At 49.5% G+C, this 16,543-nt stretch overlaps 1 protein-coding gene across 5 annotated transcripts in view; it reads right to left on the reverse strand.

Annotated features, from left to right (window-relative positions):
• Positions 1 to 3,252: 3,252 nt before the first annotated feature.
• Sirpa (signal regulatory protein alpha) overlaps positions 3,253 to 16,543 on the reverse strand; it is a 44,378-nt gene continuing 31,087 nt past the window's right edge. For 3 of the 5 annotated variants that reach the window (XM_033761225.1, XM_010611044.2, XM_010611041.3), the window contains 3 exons: positions 15,043 to 15,067; positions 7,983 to 8,034; positions 3,253 to 5,619 (listed from right to left, as the gene is read on the reverse strand). In XM_033761225.1, the coding sequence (XP_033617116.1) occupies positions 5,356 to 5,619; positions 7,983 to 8,034; positions 15,043 to 15,067 (341 nt within the window). In that variant the 3' untranslated portion in view covers positions 3,253 to 5,355. The remainder of the gene's footprint in view (positions 5,620 to 7,982; positions 8,035 to 15,042; positions 15,068 to 16,543) is intronic. The other 2 variants (XM_010611045.3, XM_010611043.3) reach the window with 1 other exon arrangement.

Here is a 16,543-nt window from a genome sequence, read left to right on the forward strand (position 1 = left end):
TTGACCCCCCCCAATTGTTGGGATGGAGTCATTTCAGGCAAATGAGGGAGAGAAGGACTTGAAGTTATTTCAGTGAGGAGAGGAGACTGAATGCTATAGAGTTCCTCCGATAACCTGGCCTTGCTGTGTGGATGTGAATATGTGAGGTGCATAGGTGTGTGGATGTGAGGGAACATCAATGTGGCTATGAATGTGAGCAAATGTGTATCTATGTGAAGTTAGCTGTGTGAATGTGTGCACACATCTGTATGTGTGCATTGAGCATTGTCAGTGCCATAATGTTGCAGAGGGTGTGAAGTCTCCTTTCACTTAGTTCTCACTAGGCCCCAGGGGTACAGGCCGCTACTGTCCCCACTTCAAGTGAGAAAACTGAGGCTCAGTGGTGAGGCCATTTGCCCAAGGTTGCAGGGTGAAGACTTTGTAGGAAGCCACCTTCATGCCCACGGTGAAGGGAAGAGAGGTGAAGGCATAGGGTGTGTGAAAGGACAAGTAATTAAGGGAATCTCAGATGAAGGGATGACAGATAAATAGTTCTTCCTGTCATTGTCTCTGCTCTTTCTGCCCAGCTGGGCACTTTTCCTTTCACTGTTTCAGGTGCTATTTTGGTCACTGGGATGCTATCTTTCAAACTAACTCAACAGCACTTCTTGGGCCCCTCACCTGCACCAGACCCTGGGCTGGGTTTGGGGATGAAAGATGAGGCATTAACACTGTTTTAAAGAAATTGTCAGATAGGAACAGGAATCAAAAGTTGGGAGAGGGGATGGGGCAGCAATCATTTCATAATTTGAGGTATAACTTGCACACAGTAATTGTGCAACCTGAGGAAGTTTTGCATATGTGAACCCCAAGGGACCATCCCAGGGGTGCACACTCAGAACATCAACTCCCTCAGGCTTTCTGGGCCTCCTTCGAAGGTGACCTCTGTCACCAAGGTTTTGTACAAAAGCATTTTTAATGTCATAATCTTGTGTTTGGAAAACAAGCCAAGACCCCAGGCAAATACAGTGCAGTGGTGACAGGAGGCACTAGGGACCCCAGGAGGCTCAGGGCACCTCAACTGCCCGGTGACCAGGCTGACTCTCCGAAGCTTCGGTGGTGAGACCCTGTGGTATTTCCTGTCTTCCAACAGAGTCCTGTGCGCACTGAGCACTTAGTACCTGTGACTGTTATTACTCTGGTAGCTTCCAGACCCCTATCACACACATCCAGTTGCACTGCTTCCCGGATGGACGTTTTTAAGCGAGATGCTTAATCTACGTCTCAATATCCTTATTAAATAGCGGCAATCACGGTACATATCTCATCGGTTAAGAGGATGGAGGGAACTGATAATGGAGTAAATTAATATTTGTACTGAGTTTAGAAGCGTGTCTGGTGTGTACTCTGTACTTATATAAAAATAAAATGAAATAAATAAATGTGTCCAATCTTGGCTTTTGGGAACACACTGGAGGACAGCGAAGTCTTTGCAGTTGGATGTTCCCTGTGGGGAAAGATTTTCCTGAGCACATGTGTAAAGTGGACAAGGACTCTGGAATGCACAAGACAAGGGCCTTGGGGCTGGTCCTCACTGAGGAAAGAGCCTGACCTGCTCTGAGAAGGTACGCGATTAATGCCAAATGCTTGACTGATTTTCTGGTGGGCAGGAAAAGCATCATTTGGTGCCCATCAACTTTTGTCTCACCTGCCAGCCTCTAGCCCTAGAGATCTGGACTATGGAGAAGCTAGGCCCAGGCACTGCATAAAATATATCCCCAAGTCTTTCTGCCTGGACACACAGTCCATCCCCACTTCCTGGGAAATGCAAGGCACTTCCCTGCCCCCTTGGCCTGGATTCATGCCTTGAACACCTCCACCCTAGAAGCAGCATGTGTATTTCATAGCCTGGACCCTGAGGGAGGCAAGGGCAGAGGGTGGGCAGAAGGCTGAGTTCTTGGGCACAGCCAAAGTCCTGGCCTGTGAGGCAGAGACCTCTCTGAGTCCCATAGGAGGCTCCCTGGCTCTGGTGATCCTGATCACATGGACCAGGGTGAGGGATTCTTAGTGGATCGAATATAAATCCTAGCCCAATGATTCACTGTGGGAGATGCACCACATTAAGGTGCATTTCAAAGCCTCAATATTCCTTTCTGCAAAATGGACACAAGCATGCTATCCTGCAGTGATGGAGGTTGTCAGTATGGTGTGCTGGAGAAAGTCAAGTCCATTTCCAACTGGGAGAAATGACTTATTTCCTCACCCATAAAAGATGGAGAATGAGTTCCTATTGCACATGGTGGTTGAGAGGATGAAAGGAGTTAACTGCAAAGTATTGGGCACATTACCCATCACAGCTCTTATCAGGTATTGTTGATTCTGCAGCGAGTTCTCATATGAGATGCATTATTTACCCAGTGGGCAGGCATCTGGTACCAAAGTCAGGCAGCTGGAATTTAAAGCTCAGCCACAACGCATTATCCATTAGCATGTGACTTTTGTAAGTTATACCACCTCTCTAAGTCTGGTCTACCGAATGGGGTCAATGACAGTATCGAACTCATTGAATTACAAGGTTTAATAGTCTCAATGTAAAGTGCTATGCATAGTAAGCACTGATATGAATGCTATGTTGGTATATTATATTATTACTATTATCGATGATATTCCAACAGAGGGAGGATAATGAAACTAACATTTATTGAGTACCTACTATACATAATCAGCACTTGCCATAATCTTCTGGCAAGTTTATTGTAGGACAAGCATCAGACCTGCACTTGGTCAGAGTGGGGCTGGGCCCTGGCTGAGCTGCTTGTCCAAGAGCCCACGAGTGTGGGGCCTGCAGGGTTAGGGCTTGGCAAGGGTTTGCCATGTGACATGCACAGGGCTCAGTGCTGGTTACCTCCTTTAACACACTCAGGAACTCTAGGCGGGGGCTGAGCTGCCCCGTTGTGCATACGGTCAACCTAAGTCTCAGGGAAGTAAGTTGTCCATAGCTATGAAGGGGCAGAGCCAGGATTTAGACCAGTGGTCTGACTGGATTTCTGTCTCGAGCTATCACAGCCTTCCTCCAACTGGGAGAAACAAAGGGTTTTAATGGCTATAAAACTGAGGATCAGACTAAACATTGCAGATTGATGCCAAGGCTGGGCCCATATTTAATCCTCACCTAGGTGCCCAGGACAAGGCAGACGGCAGCCTCTAAGGAGGCCCAAGGAGAAAAATCCCAAAGACAAGGAAGAACATGTAAGACTGAAGATGTCATTGTTACCCAGAAATCTTTATTACAAAAATATTTTGCAAGCCAAAAAGTTTAAGTTGCAACTATATACAAAATGGGGCCTGTTTCCTTCCCAAGTCTGAAAATAAAACTCCCAAACCACGCTCCTTCTGCAGGGTTGTTTCAACCTCTTCTGTTTTATAGGGCTCCATACACATACACATGGCATGGGGACCCTCCAGGCTGCCCGGCCAAAGCTAAAGCCACACATGCCTGCCTCACTGGCCTCATTCCCTTATCCCTTCACCAAATTAAAATGGCACCGAGAAAACATTATTTTAAAATCCTGTGTGTACACACACACTTGCACGTACGCATGTGCTGTCTCTGAGCAGAAGAGAGGAAAATGAAGGTTTGTTTATAAGCCAAGCCTTCAAAACTGGGAAGCAGCTTGGGCAGGTGGCCGGGACATTGTAGCTCCCAGATGCCAGAGGAGCCCTGCCTTGTTCGGCCAATGCTGCCCACATGGCCTGTTGGCTCAGCTCACTCCTGCATGCCATCGTGTACAAAACACTGAGTCACTGACCCCAGCGAGCTGGTCTCTGTTGAGCTCTTAAAAGTTCTCCCGCTGCACCTGTGCAAACAGGTAGGACAGCTCAGCTTCTTGCTCTGACAACTTGGGCCCAGAGTTCCCTGGGCATCCTATAGCCCAGGGTCATGGACACTGGTGTCTTGACTCAGTGAGTTACGTATGAAGACTCAGTAACCAGGGTTGCAACACTGCCTGGCCCAGGCAGGCCCAGGCTGGAAGGGTGGTGGTCAGATGGTAATGTGGTCACAGAGGGACAGAGGGTGGATCAGCCCTGGCTCACAGCTGAGCTATCCAGGCTGTGACGAGGATCTATTCCAGTTTCATCCCAATGGAGTTTGAGAGCAGAAAGAGATCAGCTCAGAGAGCTAGAAGGGGGCAATGGCTAAAGGGGTGGGGCAAATGGCCCAGCTCAGTGTCCCTCCCCTCTGCACGTCCCTAAAGTGCTTGTGAGATGGTGGGGAGGGTGTCATTGTCCCTCTCCCCTCTTTACGGAAGAGCAGACTGAGGCATCAGATCCAGACACGGCTGTGGCACTGGGCAGGTGGCACTTAGCACAGTACCCTGCTGTTTGGCTGGGCCCAGAGAGAAGGCTGAGTTGAGTCCCAGAGAGAAGGCTCAATGTCCCCGCTGAGCAGCTGAAGGGACTGTTCTTCCCCACCCTCAGGGCTCTGGGTCTTGGAGGAAACTCAAGCTTCAGCTGTAAGAAAATCCCTCCAGGACAACAAATCGTTAAAACCTCAGACTTCACAAGACCCTACCATGAATTTCAACACATGACAAAGAGCCAAGATAACATTGCTGTTGTTTTAAGAAAAAACAAAACAAAACAAAACACCACAGATCAAGTTTTCTAACACCTCGGCTTCAGGATTGCACAGTTCACATTTCTCGATAATTTACAGGCGTCCACGGGGTGATGCTGCTGAGTTAGTGCTGGCTGTAGGAAGCAAGCTAGGGTCTGGAAAGGAGAGGTGGGGCGAAGAAGAGCACCCCATATCAGCCTGATCAATGCCCTGGGAATCTCAGAGGGGCCCAAGTTAGGGAGGCCAGGACTGCTGGCAGCAACCTCGCCAAGTCTTGGGGCACAGGTCTCAGGTCTTCCAGCTTCTCCATGGATGGGGCAGTTTGATCTAAAGGAAAGATTTTCCTAAATCCCCAGCTGGGTGGAGGAGGCAGAAGGTGGGATCTTTTCCTCCTCAACCTAGATCAGGCTCGAGCATTGAGGAGGCAGCCCAAGGTCTCTTAAGACCACAACCAGACTGGTGCCTGACGACCAGAGGCACAACAGTTCTTGGAGCCCAGGTGGCTCTGGTTGGCTCCCAGGACTCTACCCCGGCTGGTTCAGCTACATCAGTCTCCAGATGTGGGACAGGATCAGGGGGCAGGGTTGTCCTGGACAAGCTGGAGAGCCAAGGGGAATGGCAGACAAGAGCCACCCTCGCTCCTGGTCCCAGGGCCTACGCCACCTGGCCATTGAGAACTGGCTGGCTACCCTCACCATGGCCCTTCCATGTGGGACATGAACGCTTGTGAGGACAGGCCCGAGGCTGAGCAGTCCCACTCACTTCCTCTGGACCTGGACGCTGGCATACTCTGAGAAGGATGGCTCAGGCTTAGGGGCCGACTGCTTGGGTGCCCGGTTGAGGTGGACCATGTCCAGGTCAGCGTAGGTGAGGGTATCCTCTGGCCGGGGTGGTGGGCCTGTCTGAATGCTGGCATACTCTGTGTGGTTGTTGGACTCAGCAGCCCGGGGAGCAGGCTTCTTCTCCTTGGGCAGATTCAGATCTGCATAAGTGATGTCATTGATGTCATTTGTGTCCTGGATCTAAGAGATGGGGAGAAAGTCAATCTCAATCTGCTCACCCATCAACTGGGTACCAAGTCTGGATGGTTCTGGCCCCAGCTCAGCCCCAGATCAGACTCCCTCTCCTCTTGTCAGAGTTAACTGGCTCCAGCCTTACATCCTGCTGATAAGCCTTTCTGAAATACTAGTGTGGTCACCTCACAGCCCTGTCTCTGCAATACCTCTCGGCTGGAATCACGCACAGTTCTCATCGCTTGTTTTCCCACATCTCTCTCTGTCCAGAGTGTCTGCCCTTCCTTCTCCTTACAGTGAATTCTAATCCACCATGTGTATCTCAGTCTATGTAACACTCCATTCCGAAGATGCTTCCCTGCCCTCCCTCCCCACCATGCTACTGGCTGGGCCCAGGAGCCAGTGCTCCTCCTTATTGCACCCACCATCAGGGACTGTATCTGCTTTGGGCCCTGAGCAGGTGTGGTTTCCTACAGGGTGAGGACACTCATTCGCTCATGTGTTTATTCCACCAATATTCACTGGTCATTTGTTATGACAGACATCAATGCTGTGCTACTCTTGTTGAAGGGATGAACAGATGGCTGGCTGGCTGGCTGGCTAGACGGATGGATAACTGAATACATGAATGGGTGGATGGATGGATGAATGGGTAGTAAAAATTCTGGAATTAGAAGGTCTGGGTTTCAATCCTGGTTCTGCCTTTTCTATGTGAAGGACTTTGGGCAATTCACTAAACCTCTCTGTGTCTCAGTTTCCTCATTGTGAAATAAGGAAAATCATAGTTTCTATCACCAGGGCTGCTGTGAGGATCAAATGAAATCATCCAGGTAAACATTTAGAACACAATTTGGCATGAAGTGACACTTACTTTCAATAAAGGTTCCCAATCACTGTCAACCACTTGCCAAACCTGACTCTGTCCCACGTTTTATCTTTGCACTGGAAACTGTGCCTTGAAGTTACATGAGTTACAAACTCTGCTTCTCCTACACTCGGCCTCTGTGCTTAGAAGTAGGGCAGGGCCATCACCACTACCAGCTCAACCCCTCACTCTGCATGATGGCAGCTGCTCAGCAGGACTCACCAGCCCCTCCCAATGACATAAGTGGGCCTCACCACAACCTTGCCTGGAAGAATTACTGAGCCCATTTTATAGGTGAAGAACACAGACCCAGGGAGGCTTGGTCAAGGTCAAAGTCACTCAGCTAGAAAAAAACCCAAAGTCTGTTGACCCTAGACTTGCGGTCTTCCCACACCACGGCTCAGTGACTTGAGCCTGCAGATCCTCATGCACTGCTCTCTGGGAAGTCCACACGAACAGTGTTGGAAGTCTTTCCTGTTGTTGGGAACTGAGGCACAATCCTGCCACCTAACATTAGCAGAGTCATGACTGTGCTGCTCCTGCCCTTAGTGGAAGCTCAGTAATCTTTGAATGTAGATGTCCACAGGTTTTACTGACCAAGTTGTTTCACTATTCTCACCCTTTTCCCAGAAGTCTCCCCAGAAGAAAGCCCAAAAATGACTGAGGAGAAGGCTTTTCTCTGCCATGACTGGAAACTGTTTTGTATTTGCTAATTACCACCCAAGCCTGTGCCCAGGGATGTAGCAGGTCAGGATGGGAGGCTGAGGTGTCTGGCCTATCTCAGCAGCTTAGTCCCTTCACAGATTACATCTAAAATGATGCCAACCACCTGGGAATGTCAAGGACAGCTGGCTCTCTTGATCTGGGTCAGAGCAGGGCCTGTCTCATTACCAGGCTCTGAGGAGCCCTGTGCCTCCAATGTCTGACAACATCAGCCGGTGACAGGCAGGGCTCCATTTCACAGAAACAGGCCAGCTATGTTGCCTGTGAAGTCTCCTCTGCAATACTGAGAAGAAATCACCAGGTCAAGGAAGGGCACCTAGGTGAGAGGTAATTGATGACACAAGGTCTTTCTATCAGCAGAGGCAAGACAGGCTCTGGCAGGTTCTGTCGTGCAACTATTCTAGGGAGGAGCAGCTGCAAAGAGAAGATGGGAACTAGGTATGGACAGTGTGCTCCTGACAGAGAACCTGGCTTGAGCAAGTGCCGGAGGCAAGAAGGGGGGCAATCCACCCTAGGAAAGGCCGCAGCCTGACTCTATGGGACACATTAAGAACAGTGCCCTCTGGAGTTGTGTAATGGGGAGCAACAAGGCAAGAACACTGCACAGCCTCTTGGCTGGAGCAGAGAAGGAATCAGCAGAGGACAAGGAAGAAACTAACAATGTATGGATTTTCCACTCTCGCACCTCCCTCCCTGGGGACAGAGTCTTAATTTAGAACTGGATCTGCAACTCTGGTTGCTGCAGGGAAATCACGCATTGAGTTTCCCAGGCAGGGCAGCTCACCAAGGACTGTACCTGGGTGATTTCTCTGGCATTCTTCTCGGGCTCATGCAACCTAAAAAGGAAAGAGACACAGATAAAAATACCCACACTATCTCCAGTGCTCATGCAAATCGATAAGAATAACATTTAGGTTCCACTTCCTATATGGGTAGAGGATGCGGATGAATGATTCACAATAGAAATACAACTGCTTATCAAATGTTTGGACAAGGGGATCCATTTCACTAACAAGGATTTTTAAACAAGGCACTGTTTTGTCTATTTTTTAAACCTGTATTGGCCAGGAAATTTAAAAATGGTAATGCTCGGAAAGGTAGTCTGGGGAGGGTACAGTGACAATGACTGGTGCTTTCATAACACCACTGTTGGGAGACACAAGCCAGTGCCACCCTTCCAGATAGCAGCTGACAAAATCAAGAGAATCTACTGACTCATAACTGCACTTTGTTGAAGAATGGAATATAGAAAATGCTTTCAGAAGCCGGGCATGGTGGTGCGCACCCAACCTGAGCAACTTAGTGAGACAGTATCTCAAAATAAAAAAGAGCTGGGGATGCAGTTCAGAGCAAAGGGTCTGGGTTCCATTCTCAGTACTGCAGAACAAACCAAACCAAAACAAATCAAAATCTTTATGTATGAAGACGTGGCCTGAGCAGGATGGGGGGGCGGAGGCTAAACCTCGGGTCTCTGCCAATTGGCACCAGTTTAGGAAATTAGGATAAATCTACAGATTAAGACTTCAAGTTTATGTGAAATTTTTTTTCAGTTACGAATGATTACACTGAGATGATAAGCGGAAAGGCAAGTCTCAAGTCTCTGTGGGATAATCTCAATGATGAAAAATGTGCGGTAAGACTGGAAGCAAAGTGCTAACAGCAGTAGTCTTTGTAGGGTATTTTTCTTCATTTTAGTTTCCATATTTTGCAAATGTTCTATATTATAAATATCTATGTATTACCGTTTAAAAAAAGAAAAGAGACCAAGATGTCCCAGTTAATCAAAAAAGCTGTTCATGCACTTGATTCTGTAATTGGAAGCTGTGGCTTGGCTGGCTGGAGGGTCATGGTCAAGGTGATGAGCTGAGCAGAGCCACTGGCTGGGCAGGAGTTGTGTAAACTCCCCAGCCGGTGACTCTGGGAGTGACAGGCTGGGTAATGTCAGCACTGAGCAATGGGGCTTGGCAGCGGGCTTATTAGTGGAGCTGGCATGAGTGCTTGGCTCAGAAGGCAGTTCTGGGGCACAGCAAATCCCATGTGGCCACAGACACAACCCTTCAGGAGGACTGGGGACAGGCTGGTAGGAGAGGGTGCAGATCTGTCTCCATCCTGCCAGCTTCCGGGCCTTCCTGTAGCTCCCCATGCCTGCTGGTTCAGGTCTCCCTGGACACCCTGCTCAGAAGCACCACATGGTCTGCTGTGCTGGCACCCGGGCTTGCTCACTCTCCCACCCTCATTTAGTCACTTACCCGCCCACCTACTGTTTCAACACTGCGTGCTATGACAATTGCCTGGAACAACCCCATGGCCACTTTTTCTTAGTTAACCTTCACACATCCTTTAAGACTTAACTATGTGTGGGTTCCTTGGGAAGGCATCATGATCAGTGCTGGACAGGCGCAGTGCCCCTCTGTGACAATCTCAAAACTCCTAGCCCACCTTCAACTCTGCTTTGCGTCACTGTCTTTCATCTTGCCCCAACACATGCACAGACACCCGAGGAGTGACTAGGAATGAATGTTGGCCAAATTGCCTCAGAGCCTTTGCACAGGCTGTCCTTCTATCCCTTCTTCAAGCTCCATTCTAAGAATACTGAGCTCCTCTCTTAGAGTTTGATTTCCAACTAACCAGTTACCCATTTTTTTTCTGCTCCATCTCACCACAGGTCTTTCTACCTCAGTGAAAGGCACTGCTATTGCTTACCCTAAGCTCAGGCTAAAGTGATTCTTCTCTCTTCCTTCTTGTTCCAGGTCTAATCCACTGTATGGTCAGCCCTATCTCCTAAATCCACACATCAAATCCAGTCATCCCTTCATCTGCCACATCTCAGCTCCCTAGGTTGCCCGTCTCTTGCCTCCATTCTCTACATTTTAAATGCATGGATGATGCAACCTTATTTTTCTGCTCAGAACACTCACACCCCCTCCCCGCAATCTGGTAGTGAAATTCATTTCCTACCCTAAACAGCAATGCTCCACCACCCACTGCTCTGGATTTCCATCCCTGCCCCCACCATCAAGAAACTCTGGCCTCCTCCCCACTCCTGTCCAAGTGCTCCTGCCTCAGGGCCTTGATACTGGCTGTTTCTTCTCTGTTCTAGTCCTGCCCTTCCATAGCCCCACAGAGAACTGCTCACCCTTCAGCTGCCTTTTAAACATCACTTCAGAGAGACTTGACTGCCCTCACTCCCTACCCTCTGTTCCATTCCTTCCCTGCCTTCCTTTTTCTTGTCAGCCCTGCCACACATCCTTTATTAAGCTCTTGGCTTAGGCGCTAAGCAGCCTCCCAGAGGGACACTCAGTTCCATAGAGGAAGGAAGCCTGTTTTGTTCACTTCTGAAGCCCCAACATCTAGCACTGGGTGGGCACATGCTCAGCGTGCCATAAAGGTTTGCTGATTGAATGAATGAGTGAATAAGCACTTCTCCTATCAGATCTCAAGTGGTAGAGGACCAGGCTTAGCATCTTTTTGTTTCCCTTTTCTATCCCCAAGCTCAGGCCTGGCACCAAGCTGGGGTCAATCCAAATGGATAAATGAGAAAATCATGGAAGCTTCAGAATAAATGAAATGCCTATCTGACAAGGGAACAAATGGCTGGCTGGATGAACCCCAGTGCCCAATTAAGGAACCAGAGATGGAGCTTTCTAGTGTCTGAGCTGGGGATGTACAGACTAGCTTGGGCCTGCACATTCCTAACCAAGGACTTAGTGAGAGTAGGTGCCTCATGCCTCATGGCCTGCAACCTGAAGGGCCCTTTGAGCTCAAAACTGCAGTCTCCCCCTCGCACCCTCCCAGAGGGGAAAGTGTCTGATCCCAGCAAGCTGAGCCCGCTGCCGCTGAATGGGAAACAGCCACTGCTACTCGCTCAGCAGCCACCACTTTGGTTTAGAGAGAGATGAAAGAAGCAAGTGATCTCATGGCTCCCTGGGCAGCGTACACTGGAGAAATGAGAAACAGACAGAAAATGGTCTGCTCCTCTAGGGAAGAAGGAAGACAGCAAGAGGACAGTGGAAGCAGGATGGAAAGCACCATTCAGTGGGAAGTCAAGGCTGGTGTGTAGTCTTAGCCCTACAACTGTGGGCCTTGGGCACGAATGTCTTACAACTTCTCTAAGCCCTGGTAGCCTCAACCATATGATTAGGGTTCCCCAAGTGTGGAAGCACCAGCACCCCAAGAACTCGCTGGAAATACATATTCTGAATCAGGAACCGCGAGATGCAGCTTGAGAGATTCTGCTACATGCTCAAGTGCAGGACCCATGGGCCTATGATGGATGGTAGTAAGTTATGAGGTTTTCATAAAAGTAAAACACACTAATGGGATCATATGGGTAAAGAGCCAGATCAGTGAGCATAGTACAGTGGACCCCTGACTTACAAACTCAATTTGCTTGTGAGCATTGGGTGTAATTTAAGTTGGTCAACTGAAGGCTCAGGCTCCTCTACATAGCCCTTCAGGCTCTCTCCTTCTAGTCAAGCCACACTTTCTTCTAAGCAGAACTCAGAGTCCGTAGACATTAGGCCAGGATTTCTCAACTAACCCCACATAGGAAAGGACATTGTAATGTTCCTTCTGGAACTCTTTAAGGCTTAAATCCGTATCTGAGACCATCTGGAAGCACAAGTGGTTGGCATTCTGATCGTAACGCAAGACTTTGGTCATAAGTAAGTTAAAACTACAATTCTGGCCAAAGCCCAAGTTATCTGTATGTCAAGCCAGCTGTAACTTGAGGGTCCACTGTAAGTGCTCAATAAATGGTAGCTGCAACTGCTGTTGTGATTACTGTGACTGACACCAACATTGTTCTTCCAGAACTTCATTGTGTAAGACAAATACAGAGTAAGCAAAGCAACAAAAACGAATCAGGAGAGAGAGGGAGAGGGACAAGGACAGGGAGAGAGAAAGTGACAGGAGGAAGAGGTTTTGAGGATTCAGAGAGGGCAGGACTGAGCACAACAGTAGTGAGGGATGGCGTACATCCCTGGGCTCACTGGCTTTCAACAAACCTCTGCGGGGCCCCTGCCCATTCCAGGGATGGTGCCACATCAGGAGCTATTAGCTGTGAACATGAGGAACATGGTTTCCATCCACAAGAAAAGTGGTATAAAATGAGCATGGGTACAGAGAAACCTTGAACACACCAGCATGGGCTTACAGGAAGCCCCTGGCCCTGGAGGTCATGTCCTCGCTGACTCAGAAAGAACAGGTGACTGGGTGAAAGGACATAAAACTAGGGGCTGTGCTTTTCAGACTTCACTGTGCCTGCTGCCCGTGGAACTGTGGGAGCCCTGGGTGGTACATATGGGAGACACATCCCAGGAGAGAGGCCAAGGAGGGCAAGCGTCCAAGTCAGCAGAGGCCAGTCCATAAGGAAATCATCTTGAGGGCCATGGCGTGTGTGTGTGCGCGCGCGTGTATGTAGAGGAGGCACTGAAGATTTTCCAACGAAGGATGAAGGATTTTCCAGAAAAGGATGCCCTTGAGAAAGAGGGTACCAGGTGTGGGAATGGGAAAGGTAAAGGGTCAAGTGGACAGCATTCCTTGGAGGAAGTAAGTGTGCTGCTTGTTCGTGGAGGAGGAGGAGGTCTGAAGGTTGGGCAGGGCTCAGCCCAGGAAACTGCCTGTGGTGGCCCAAGCAGGAAGCAGGCTTTATCTCAAGGGCACTGGGGACTCTGCTGATGGCAGAAGAGGAGCATATGAAGCTTCCAGAGCCCCGCTGGGCAGGTGAGATGGTCCTGCTGCATGCAACTTCAGGGCTAGTAGTTTCCTTATTACCTGCAGCTCCCCATCAACTCAGGACATACACCTCATCAAGTCTCTATTCAATCCATCAGCAAGGGCCTTCAAATTACACCCGGAATGTGACGATTTCTCAGACCAACATCACCCTGTTCCAGGGCCCTATCCTCTGCTTGAACTTCACCAATCCTTCCTACAGTGCAGATTCCACTTGAGGTTGGGATGATACTTTTAAAACAAAAGACTGCTCAGTCCTATGTATAGTTCATCCTCTTCTAGGGAGTAAAAAGCCTTCAGTGACAGGCCATAGTCCATGGACTCTAATCCAGATCCCCAGTTTCTGCTCTGCAACTCTGAAATCCTGAAAGCTCTAGAAAGTGAAAAATCTGCACAACTCACTTGGTGGTAAAACCTGAACTAACCTGAGGCTGTTTACAATTTTATCACCTTTGGTACAGATGTCCATGTTTCTATGCAGCTACTTACATTAACTGGATAATTAGTGCCATCCTCACTCCACTGGGATGAAGACTATATATGAAGCTTTCCTAAAAGCTGAAAGTCTTTTACTGGAAGGTTTGCAGCACATCTGCCTTTCCCTCTGCCCCAGCCACAATGTACATTGCACTCCAGGACCTTGGCCAGGCCTGCTCTCTCCCCCAGCCCAGCACACCGCTCGTGGTCACAGCTTTACCCACATGAGCTCCCCAGAGGCAGCGCCTTCCTCTGCCTAAGGAAGCCCCCTCCATGATCCTCCTTCCCCTAAGTGCTAGTCCTTTCCACCTGATAGGATGTTCTGGATCACTTTTCTTCCATACTCATTGCCTGCCTCCCTGACCAAGAAGGCCTGTGCTCAGTCATGTTTACTGCTGGGTCCCCACACCCAGAACAGAGCTGCACAGAGTAGGACTCTGCAACACATTACAGAGAAGGTGAATCAACAGACTAACATGCCCTCTGTGACACAATGCCATCACCTTGAGACAGTGAGGGACTAAAGGGAGCTTTTGCTAACAAGCACTGACATTTCACTTAAGCCTGCTGATGCTCAATGGGTAATGAAAAGCAGGACAAAGCTTGGCATCTCTGCCTTCCTTTTGTATCTGTCTCCTTTATTACCTTAAACTTTGAGTCAAATCCCTGCTCAGCTCTGTACCTAAGCATGTTAATCACTTAAGAAGAGTGTCTGAAAATGTTTATTAGCTTTTAATTTACCTAACTTATCTCATCTCCCCTTCAAGACTGAGGACACAGTAAGACTCAGGTATTTTCAAGATTGGCATGAACATTCAGTTGTCAGCTTTTATAATATCCTTTTCCAGACCCCTTGGAGTGATGCCTAGAAGTCTGCAGTCAGTGCCCTAAACCTGCAAAGCACTGGCAGACAGACCACCCCACCCCACCCCAAGCAGGAGCAATCTCACGGGAACCAGACTGCCCCTTTTCCAGCACCATCCTGCAGAGCCACACCTGAGAAAATGATCAATTGGACCCAGCCCACCACAGCAACCCAACTGTCCCCTTTCTTGTTAACAGGCCAGCCTGACCTTCTCCAACAGAGCTGTGTACCCTTCAGCTCTTCTCCTCAAGCTGAAGGCCCTCCATTTTCTCTTCCTTCTCAAAGCTTGTGCCTGTGAGTTTGTGCTCTCTCAGCCAGCCTTAATTTCTCTTGTCGCTGAGATACAAGATCCTGTGTCTATGGCACCACTTTGAGCTCCTGACCAGGGTTTATCTACCACCCTGACATTTCCCAGGCCATGCTGTGCCCAGCTACTCAACAGTTAAGGAAGGAAGGAAGGAAGAAGGAAGGAAGGAAGGAGTGCACATTTGGGTCTGGGGAGGATGAGTCTGTGGTGCAGGCAGGACGTTGTGACACAGGAAGCTTCTTCACTGCCAGCGTGGGAATAGATAAGGACCTCGCTGTCTGTGGATAGCAGGCAAGCAATGCGTGCTGCTGCGCACTGAGACCCACTCATTTGCAGCAATAACTTAACAGGCCTGTGAGGGCAGTTACAAAGGAAACAAACAGGCAAAAGGGCACACGAGTGTGCTGTGGTTTGGGAAATAATAACTGTGAAAGAATCCCTACCCAGTAATGCACTTACCTTGTAGAAGAAGTGGACCCCTTGGCTGAAAAGGGAAAAGAAACAAGAGCCAGTTATTTAGCCACAGACATATTTTTTCTCATTTAAGTATGCAATGGGGGGCAAAGGTCTTATACCAGGAATATGGGAGGGATTACTGAAATCTTACGTTGCGAACCACAGGGAACCTCATGGCCACCTATGTGGATGTTCTAGGTGGTCCATTACCTTCCACAGGAGGTCCAAGAGGAGTAAGCCAACCCTTCCTGTCTTCCCACTTCTGGGAGATACCAAGGGTCCTGGAGGACTGGGAGAGAATAGCTGCCCTGCCCTCTGTGGACCAACACACCTGCTGTGTGACCCTAGGTGGGTCACTTCCCCTCTCTGAGCTTCTGTAACTCACAGGGTTGGCCTGGGCATCCATTTATTTACATGTTACAGTACCGCTTTCCAAAAGAAGTGTGCTTGTCTGTTTCAGAGGTTTGACACCTGTGATACAGGGCACCCCACAGAGAAGCCTCTGGGGCTCAGCAGCCATCTGACTCCCATTTTGCTGTAAAATTGTAATTAAAAAGCAGTTCGCACACCCAAATGTGCTCTGCACCACACTTCCACAGGCTGTGGGCTGCTACAGTGAAGCACTCTGGCTGCCCGTTTCACAGGCTGGGCCCAGGCAGGGGCTCCACCTCGAGGTGAGCAGTACAGTGGCTATGGCATCTCATGGCTAAATAGAGGCCCGGGGTCCAAGTGCTGGGACATGAGACATCTCTGGGAATCAAGTGACCGGGCAACGAATGCCCTCATATCACACCAGAGACTGGGTGACTCCCCCGGCTCACACAGCTGGCAAGTGGTGAGTGTTGACAGGTGGACAAGGAGTGGAGCCTTCCAGGGCCCAAGTGGGATGAGGGGAGACTCTTCAGAGTGGAGTGAGATGGTACCCACAGTGGCCCCAACACAGTCCTTAGCTTAGAGTCCTAGCACTTCCTTCCAGTTACAAGGCTCTGAGCAAGCTTTATAACATCCCCATACCTGCCTATAAAGTGGGACAGTAACACCTCCCCTGAGGTCTTTGCTGAGGGCTGCATTACTACTGCAAGGCACAGGAGCAGCACAGGCAGAGTATGGGCTGTCACCATCCCCAGCTGTCACCAGAGCTTGGGTGGATCCACCACTCAGGGGTTGGGGGGGTCTTCAGGCTCCCTTTCCTCCTCTGGAACATGAGGCCTGACCCCACGGTGGTGAGGCGATCTCACATGTCCCAGAGTTGGGCATGGTACCCAGGGCAGAGCCCCAGAAAGGAGGTGGGACGTCACCAAGGGCTGCTACAAATGTTCGTTACCCTTGGTAGGCAGGGGCCCTGCTTCCCCCAAATGAGGTCCTTCCTGTGTGAGGCTCTCCAGGGACCCATCGAGTAGATGTGGCAGAACTTCTTGTGCATTCCGGAGTGGTGGCCCTGACTCCAGCCCTCCCAGATGGCAGCTAGGGGCCCTATCTCAAAGCAGAGGCCTTCGGCGAGGGA

The sequence above is a fragment of the Fukomys damarensis genome, unplaced genomic scaffold (genome assembly GCF_012274545.1).
Source record: "Fukomys damarensis isolate Sample0158 unplaced genomic scaffold, DMR_v1.0_HiC HiC_scaffold_7, whole genome shotgun sequence".
NCBI lineage: Eukaryota > Metazoa > Chordata > Mammalia > Rodentia > Bathyergidae > Fukomys > Fukomys damarensis.